At 38.0% G+C, this 9,644-nt stretch overlaps 1 protein-coding gene and 2 non-coding genes across 3 annotated transcripts; 2 read left to right on the top strand and 1 right to left on the bottom strand.

Moving 5' to 3' along the window:
* Window positions 1-482: 482 nt before the first annotated feature.
* On the top strand, window positions 483-589 carry LOC133793325 (small nucleolar RNA R71). Its single transcript, XR_009874774.1, has one exon. It is a non-coding gene; the product is annotated as a small nucleolar RNA R71 (small nucleolar RNA).
* A 4,740-nt stretch (window positions 590-5,329) lies between these two features.
* On the bottom strand, window positions 5,330-5,436 carry LOC133793243 (small nucleolar RNA R71). Its single transcript, XR_009874697.1, has one exon. It is a non-coding gene; the product is annotated as a small nucleolar RNA R71 (small nucleolar RNA).
* A 611-nt stretch (window positions 5,437-6,047) lies between these two features.
* Window positions 6,048-8,127, top strand: LOC133792148 (uncharacterized). The gene is made up of 4 exons (XM_062230066.1): window positions 6,048-6,447; window positions 6,909-7,027; window positions 7,117-7,525; window positions 7,634-8,127. The coding sequence occupies exons 1-4, from the start codon at window positions 6,048-6,050 to the stop codon at window positions 8,125-8,127; spliced, it is 1,422 nt and encodes a 473-aa protein (XP_062086050.1).
* Window positions 8,128-9,644: the final 1,517 nt, after the last annotated feature.

Genomic DNA, 9,644 nt, shown 5'->3' with positions numbered 1-9,644 from the left:
GTTGTTGATTCCCATAATGAAGGTTTGGATGATCACGCCAGCTCGGATTATAAGTTTGTGAAAATGGTTCATAATACATCTTACGTAATTGACCAGGGAAATTTCCTACAGCGTTAACACCCTCAGTTTTTCCCTCCACTAGAGTAGGGCAAGTATCAGTAGGGTGCCCCACAACTTGACAGATTCCACATGGCCGCACCTGTTGGCCCAAAGCTAGTTGTTGTACCACTACAGTTAATTGAGCCAATTGTTGACCCAGCTGATTAGCATTAGAGGTGCTCACTTCATTAGCTGATTTGGGCGGTGGAACAGGATCTTGACGAATGCCAAACTGTTGTGAGTTAGCAGCCACATTAGAAATCAAGCTTCTGGCTGCAGCAGGAGTCTTATCAACTAGTGCACCCCCACTGGCTGCATCAACCATACTCCTATCCAGTGATTGTAATCCTTCATAAAAGTACTGAATGAAGAGTTGTTCACTTATCTGATGATGACGGCAACTAGCACACAACCTCTTAAATCTCTCCCAATATTCATACAAAGACTCCCCTGTATACTGCCTTATACCACAGATCTCTTTCCTGATGCTTCCAACTTTAGATGCTGGAAAGTATCATTCTAGGAACATAGTCTTCATACCATTGCAAGTTTCAACAGTACCAGGTGGAAGATAGTACAACCACTCTTTAGCTGCATCCTTTAGGGAGAAAGGAAAAGCTCGCAGCTTAATCTATTCCTCAGGCACTGCAGCGGGTTTCATACTAGAACAGACAATATGAAACTCCTTCAAATGTTTATTCGGATCCTCACCAAGCAGCCCATGGAAAGAAGGCAATAAGTGGATGAGGCCCGATTTCATCTCAAAGTTTACATCCAACGGTGGATATTGGATGCATAGTGGTAGTTGGTCAAGATTTGGCGCTGCTAACTCTTTCAATGTCCTTTGCTGTGCCATTGTTCTATAGGATCGAACTGAATCGTCAGAATCAAATTCGTTGTCAGACGGTAATGGCACTTTAACAGTATTATCTTGTGGAGCAAGACATTGAAAGAGCTGATTATCGGTAATAATTCTTGAAGACCGAGAAGCTGACGATGACTCGGGATATTGTTTAAGCCGAGATAACCTTTCTTTAGTATCTTCTTCACCAGACATATACACCTGATAATTCCACAATAAAAACTAATTAGTCACAAATAAATAAATTTGAATAACAAAGAGTAACAATAGTCCCCAGCAACGGCGCCAAAAATTTGATGGCTGTCGTATACCACACAAATTTAACAATAATTTTTCTTTCAGTACTTCCAATTATTTCAGTATAATAGCAAGCACATGTCGAACCCACGAGGACTATCGTTCACTTTATTATTCAAGAATTAACACTAAAACTTAAAAGGGGATTTTGATTTTTAACTCAAAATTAAATAGCATAAACTAGAAAGCAATTAAAGATTGATATTTTGATATTAAGAAATAGTTAAAGGTTAATCTCCACCCTCGACAATCATTCCTAATCACTAATAATAAATATTATTCCAATTTCTCAATTAAACTATTAACCCCGCAGATAATGCTGAAGCAGTCAATTATCCCAGTCTCCCTATTATAAGTAATCAAGGCAAAGTGCTCAATAATTAACTCTTTTATCTAAGCAATAAATCTATGAAGCATACAATTTATTTAACTTAGATAAAGCATTAAATTCTATGGAAACAAGTTAATCTAGGCAATAAATTAATGAAGCATATAATTCATTTAACCTAGGTTCTATTTTTTATCACAATCAACAATTCTTTTGACTTAACTATCAATTGCAATTTATCACATACACTTAGAATCCTAAACTATTAGGTGGGTAGTAATTCTAAGATGGCAATTGAATAATGTAAAACCTTAATTAGTTGGCCACCTAACAAGAAATCACAAAATTCATAACATTCAATTGGAAAAATAAAAACAATCTAATATTGAGAGAAATTGAAGAACAATATTCATTATCAATAATCAAGAATTCATGTCTTGGGTTTTGAATTAACCCTTAACCTAAAAAGAATCTACTCCATAATTGTAATCATAATCACAAACATAATTATAATTAAAATTATAGAGGTTAAGGAAAGAAAAGAAACTAGATGGATGAACAAGATTGTTGTCGCGTTGTAGTCTTCTTTCCAGCCCCTTCAGAGTCTCTTTTTCTCTCTAAACCGTAATCAAAACTTAATCTAAAATTAACCCTAATAATTATTTATAGTCTCAATTAAATTCTAATTAAAAAGAAATAAAAAATCTGAAAACAACGTCGCGAGCCGCGGCCTAAAAAATGTGAGCCGCGGCCTAGAACGAAATTTGTGCCTAAATCTGTCCCTCAGGCAGCGACCTGGCACCATAGGCAGCGGCCTGTCTGGAAGAAAAAATTCTGACATTGCAATTTCCATTTAAAGTGCCGCGGCCTAAGTTTTATGAGCCACGGCCTACCTCAAAATTCTTCCATTCTTGATCTTAGAAAGCTTCCATGTTGCCACCACTTCCACATTTCAATCCTGAAAGCTTTGAATTCTCCTAAAACTTTATTTTAACTACACTTGCCATCAAAATGTCAGATTTATCATCATAAAACGCAACGTAGAAAATATGTTGTAGAATCACAAAACTTAGTGAAAACTATTAAAAATGCTATCATAACACCATCCAAGCATAGAAAAACTTAACAAATATTAATACAAAAATGACCTTATCAAATTCCCACACACTTGAATATTGCTAGTCCCTTAGCAAAACACTACAATAACAAAACTAAAAAAAAAAAAAAACTAATCTAGACTCACTAAACAACGGTCTTGTCAAAAGCTTGAACGTCTCTGAGAATCATACAAATAAGTAATGCCAAAACAATTCAGACTTTCATACTCATTAGAATTTCAACTCCATATGTAACTTACCATTTGATTTTCAAGAATAATTTACTAAGCACTTAATCACAACACCAACTCAAATGCATCGAATTTAATCCATACTTGCCAAATCATTTTCTTTTAAATCAGTCCCTATATACCAAAATGTTTTTCAATGAAAAGCATCCACTCCATAGACATTAACCAATCATTCTCCACTAATATAAACACACAATGATCAGAAAATCAAAAGGTCTTTATAGGCTTGTAATGTAAGGCTAAGGTTAAGGGTAGTTGAGAAAGATACATTTAAGCTCAAATCACACCATAGCATACATCAACTTCATTCTTTGAACTTGCCCCAAATTTTTCCATACAAATCAAGAAGTACCTATTTTTTTTTTTACTCTTCATAATGATCTCACTATTTCCCCCACACTTATACTTTTGCAAAATTTGCATATATACATTTTCTTTCATTGCAAATCATTTTTTTGTTTTGTTTTTTTTTTTGTTTTTCATAATATTCCAATGAGAGAAATAGAGATCATACACCAATTACAACGAAACAAATAACCCATAAGTATTTCCCTTTTTTTTTTTAGAAACCATCCCACAACAAACCATCCCACAAGATCAAATCATATATATAACCATGGTGTAATGGGTTACTAAAAGAAATATTTTTCAAGGAAGTATAAGGTCAAAAATTTCAGTTCATAGAAGAAAAGAAATAGTCATCATGGCTCAAACATGGGAAACTAGGGATTATCATATAATAGGTTGGCTTGAACGGCTCAAACGATCCAAAGAACTACCTTAATCATCTTCCTAATCATGTGTACTTATGATTTCGCCTCAAACAATTGATTAATGATTTCTAGAGTGGTTGGAATTTCAAAAAAAATAAAAAATTTCAACAAGCATAAATTTTTTTCCAACACATTTAAGTGGTGAATTCAATCGTGCATGGAATGAAAAAAAAAACATAAATCAAAATAGCAATTCACATAGGGGTCAAGCACACAAATCATACAAAAATTCCTCATTATCTAACATCACTTTAAGCATAATTCAAAGTTTCATCATCGACCAATGCTTTCAACAAGACCAACACAACTGAACACTAAATAAAACGAAAAGAACAAAAAATTAACAAATGGAGCAAAACACAAAACATAAAATTTCTTCCCCCCCCCCCCCCCCCCCACACTTAAACAGTACATTGTCCTCAATGTACTTAGGAAAATAGAAAAGAAAGTGAAAAGAGAAAAAAAAGAAAAACTCCCTTATAACACATCACTCCTCAGGAATATCCATATTTGCCACTCCAGCAACATCCTCATCATCAGGGGCCTGATATGGCACCATAGGCATGGGAACCGGTGGTGGGTATGGCTGCAACCAAGCAGGAGCAGGTGGATATGTAGACATATCAACGTTCAAATGAACCTGATCCATTCTGTAACAAATATTCTGATAGCTTGCATATTTGACAAACCTCTGGTTGTGATCCATGATATGCTGAGTATTCACCCGAATATCAAGTCGACCATAATAAACCTCTTGCTCCAAAGCTTGTAAGCGTTGCTGAGTGGTCCTTCTACTATCATTCAGAGGAGGAATAGGGGCCGGAGTAGAAGATTGGCCTTGATCATTAACTTGAACAGCGGTTTTCCCCTTCAATCGATCAAGGGTATTATGATCAATGATGCGTAATGGATGCACCTTGTCTTCAGACTCATCCCAAGGAACACCGGCCTTATTACATAACGCTGTGATCAAAGAGGGAACATAAAAGCCATTCGTCACTTGACTCATACTTCGGATGATGGAAGCATGAGCTGACTTTGTTTGCTTGCGCTTGTGTGTTTCTCAGGTGATTTACTATATGAACGAGCAAGAAGACATTGAACTAGCTCCTTTTGAACCTGAGATCGAAAGAACAGTTAGAAGAAGACTAAGGGAACAATGGGCTCAAAATCACCTTAATATGGTTGAAGAGGTTGAAGGAGTTGAGGGTGCTAATAATGTCACTAACGCAATTGTTATGGCTAATGATAGAGAGAGAGCAATAAGGGAGAATGATGCCCCCATGTTTAATGAGCTTAATCCGGGCATTGTTAGGCCTGAAATTCAGGCACCCTCATTCGAGTTAAAGCCCGTTATGTTCCAAATATTGAAAACAGTGGGTCAATTTATTGGGCTGCCTACTGAGGATCCCCATCTTCATATTTGTTCATTTTTGGAGATGAGCGATTCTTTCAAACTACAAGGATTGAGTGATGAGGCCCTAAGGTTGAAAATTTTTCCTTTCTCTTTGAGGGATCAAGCTAGATCTTGGCTAAACACCCTTCCTCCCGACTCGGTGACTACGTGGAATGAGTTGGCTGAAAATTTCTTGATGAAGTACTTTCCTCCAACCAAAAATTCCAAGTTTCGCAATGAAATCATGTCATTTCAGCAGCTGGAAGATGAATCATTTTGTGAAGCTTAGGAGAGATTCAAGGATTTATTGAGGAAATGCCCACACCATGGGATTCCGCATTGTATCCAAATGAAAACATTCTATAATGGGCTCAATTCTTCCACTCGCATGGTGTTGGATGCTTCAGCTAATGGGGCTATTCTCTCTAAGTCCTACAATGAAGCCTATGAGATTTTGGAGAGGATAGCTAACAACAATTATCAATGGTCCAATGCTAGAGCCTCAACAAGTCAAAAAGTGGCTTGTATACTTGAAGTGGATGCATTGACAGCTTTGACCGCTCAAGTTTCTTCAATGAATAACATTCTCAAGAACATGAGTTTGGGGGGAATGGTACAACCAGCTGCTATGGGACAAGTTGCTGATGTAGTGTTTATTGTGGATATGGGCACACATTTGAGAGTTGTCCTTCGAATCCCACTTCGATTTGTTATGTGGGGAATCAAAATGCCAACCGTAATAATCCATATTCGAACTCTTATAATCCGGGGTGGAGGCAGCATCCAAACTTCTCATGGGGGATCAAGGAGCTAGTTCAAGCGGAGCACCAATGCAAAACAAGCCTACATATCCACCGGGGTTTTCTCAACAACAACTAAGAGCTCAACCACATCATCCTCAAGTGTCTCAATCAAGATCTTTGGAGAGTTTAATGAAAGAATATATGGCCAAGAATGATGATGTGATTCGGAGCCAAGCAACATCCTTGAGGAACCTAGAGATTCAATTAGGGAAGCTAGCTAATGAGCTAAGGAATAGACCACAAGGCACTCTGCCTAGTGATACCGAAAACCCAAGGAAAGATGGTAAGGAGAATTGCAAGGCGGTTACCTTGAGGAGAGGTAAAAATCTAGAATTGACTGAGGAGAATTGTAAGAGAAACAGTGAGCCCACTTCAATCCAAAGTAGTGTGGACAAGGGAGACAAAGCTGTGAATTCAAAATTTTCAAATGTTGATCCTGAAGCAATTGCTACAGCAATTTCTCAGCAAAATGCTACAAAGAAGCCTATGAACAAGCCAGCTCCACCATTTCCTCAACGCTTTCAAAAGCAGCAAAAAGATGGTCAATTCCATAGATTTTTAGATGTTTTGAAATAACTTCACATCAATATACCGTTGGTGGAAGCTTTGGAGAAAATGCCCAATTATGTGTAGTTCTTAAAGGATATTTTAACTAAGAAGAGGAGGCTTGGAGAATTTGAAACGGTGGCTTTGACTGATGGTTGTAGTGCTATATTGAAGAATAAAATTTCTCCTAAATTGAAAGATCTGGGCAGCTTCACAATTCCTTGTTCTATTGGTGGTAGAGACGTTGGTAGAGCACTTTGTGACTTGGGGGCTAGTATTAATTTGATGCTCGTGTCAATTTTCAAGAAGTTCGAGATTGGAGAAATAAGACTAACCACAATCACTTTGCAAATAGCGGATCGTTCTATGGAACACCCAGAAGGAAAAAATAAAGATGTACTTGTGCAAGTTGATAAATTCATTTTTCCAGCTGATTTCATCGTTCTTGATATGAAGCGGATAGAGATGTTCCTATTATCTTGTGTAGGCCATTTCTACCTACCAGGAGGACCTTGATTGATGTACAAAAATGGGAGCTTACTATGAGGGTGAATGACCAACAAGTGACTTTCAATGTATTTAACGTTATGAAGTTTACGGATGAGATTGAGGAATGTTCTAGGCTATGTGTAATTGAGTCTATTGTCGCTGAAAATTCCACAAGGAAGCTTTTAAAGATGGAGTGGGGGTGAGTTCACTTGAAGAGCTTGAAGACTTAAGTGAAGAGGAAGAAAGCCAAGTTACATGGGTGGAGTCAAAGCAGCCCTTTGCTAAATTTAGGAGGCCTTTTGAGTCATTGAACTTGTCGGAAGGGAATTTTAAGCCTCCTAAGCCCTTTATTCAAGAGCCACCAAAAGTAGAGTTGAAGCCTTTACCTAGTCACTTGAAGTATGTTTATTTGAGAGATAATGAGACCTTGCAATTGATTGTTTCAGCCATGTTAGGAGCTGAAAAAGAGAGTTTATTACTAGCTGTTTTGAAGAAATATACAAGGGCCATTGGTTGGACCATGGCGGATATCAAGCGTATAAGTCCCTCATTTTGTATGCATAAAATTCTGTTGGAGGATCGCTGTAATAATTCTGTTGAGCAGCAGCGAAGGCTTAATCCTATCATGAAGGAAGTGGTTAGAAAATAGATAATTAAGTGGCTTGATTATGGAATTATTTACCCAATTTCAGATAGTTCTTGGGTCAGCCCGATTCAGTGTGTTCCTAAGAAAGGTGGAGTCACGGTGGTGGCTAATGAAAATAATGAGTTGATTCCCACAAGACAAGTGACGGGGTGGCGTGTTTGTATGGACTATCGGAAGCTGAATAAGGCTACTTGGGAAGACCACTTCCCGCTGCCATTCATTGATCAAATGCTTGATCAGTTGGGGGGAAAGGATTTTTATTGTTTCCTTGATAGGTATTCAGGCTATAATCAGATTTCCATCGCGCCAGAAGACCTAGAGAAGACTACCTTTACTTGTCCTTATGGCACCTTTTCCTTTAGAAGGATGCCATTTGGGTTGTGCAATGCTCCCGCCACTTTCCAACATTGTATGATGGCGATATTTTCAAATATGGTGGAAAAGTCTCTTGAAGTCTTCATGGATTATTTTTCATTATTTGGAGAGTCCTTTGACACTTGTTTGGCTAACTTGGAGCAAGTCTTGGCTAGATGTGAATAAACAAACTTGGTACTCAATTGGGAAAAATGACATTTCATGGTTCATGAAGGCATTGTGTTGGGTCATAGAATTTCTAACAAGGGCATAGAAGTGGAAAGAGCAAAGTTGGAAGTCATTGAAAAATTGCCACCACCTACTACAGTCAGAGGGATTAGAAGCTTTTTGGGACATGCAAGCTTCTATATGAGGTTCATAAAATATTTTTTAAAGATTTCTAAGCCCCTTTGTTCTTTACTTGAGCAAAATCGAGCATTTGAGTTCAGCAAGTGTCAAGAAGCATTTGTGACTTTGAAAAAAGCTCTTATCACCGCACCCATCATTGTAGCCCTGGATTGGTCTCTTCCCTTTGAATTGATGTGCGATGCTAGTGACTTTGCTTTGGGTGTCGTACTTGGGCAGAGGAAAGAGAAGGTTTTTCATTCCATTTATTATGCAAGCAAGACATTAGCCGATGCTCAATTGAACTATACCACTACCGAGAAGGAGCTTTTCGCGGTGGTGTTTGCTTTTGACAAGTTTAGACCTTATCTTGTGGGGACTAAAGTGGTGGTTTACACTGATCCTTCAACAATAAAGTATCTAATTGCCAAGAAGGATGCTAAGCCAAGACTTATTCGATGGGTGTTGCTTCTTCAAAAATTTGACTTGGAAATTCAGGATTGAAAAGGAACGGAGAACCAAGTGTCTAACCATTTATCTAGACTTGAAGCTGGAAGTGAAAAGCGAAATGAAGGGCCTATTAAAGAGAAATTCCCCGATGAACAATTGTTGGTTGTAAACCAAGTCACTACACCATGGTACGCTGATTTTGTCAACTATTTGGTGAGTGGTTTGCAACACCTGATTTGAATAGGCAGCAACTCAAGAAGCTCTTTCATGATGTGAGATTCTATTATTGGGATGGGCCCTATTTGTAGAAACAATGTTTATATCGAATCATGAGGCGTTGTGTGCCTGAGGATGAAGTTTCTAGCATACTAGAGCATTGTCATTCAGCTCCTTATGGTGGAAATTTTGGTGGGCAAAGGACAGCCGCTAAGGTTTTTCAATCAGGGTACTATTGGCCTTCTATTTTCAAGGATGCTCATGAATTTGCTAAAAGATATGACCGCTGCCAACGTGTTGGAAACATTTTCGCAAGGAGTGAAATGCCCTTGAATAGCATCCTTAAAGTTGAATTGTTCGATGTTTGGGGAATCGACTTCATGGGGCCATTTCCACCATCATTCAGAAATTTGTATCTTTTGGTAGCGGTTGACTATGTCTCTAAGTGGGTTAAAGTAGTGGCATGTCCTACTAATGATTCTAAGGTGGTCATGAAGTTCCTACATAATCATGTGTTCACACGTTTTGGCACTCCAAGGGTGCTTATAAGTGATGAAGGCACCTACTTTGTGAACAAGATTTTGGCAGCTTTATTAGCCAAATATAGTGTGAAGCACAAGATTGCTACAGCCTACCACCCTCAAACAAATGGTCAAGCGAAAATATCCAATAGAGAGATCAAAGGAATCCTA

Source organism: Humulus lupulus, chromosome 7 (genome assembly GCF_963169125.1).
Source record: "Humulus lupulus chromosome 7, drHumLupu1.1, whole genome shotgun sequence".
Taxonomy (NCBI): Eukaryota; Viridiplantae; Streptophyta; class Magnoliopsida; order Rosales; family Cannabaceae; genus Humulus; species Humulus lupulus.
This window is presented reverse-complemented; position numbering and strand designations above follow the sequence as displayed.

Excerpts from the sequence above, each read along its gene's own strand:
- LOC133792148 (XM_062230066.1), top strand. The coding sequence starts at position 6,048 with ATGGCCAAGAATGATGATGTGATTCGGAGCCAAGCAACATCCTTGAGG. Across the intron at positions 7,028-7,116 it reads ACCAACAAGTGACTTTCAAT|GAAGCTTTTAAAGATGGAGT; the intron begins GTATTTAACGTT and ends AAATTCCACAAG. Across the intron at positions 7,526-7,633 it reads AATTCTGTTGGAGGATCGCT|ATAGTTCTTGGGTCAGCCCG; the intron begins GTAATAATTCTG and ends ACCCAATTTCAG.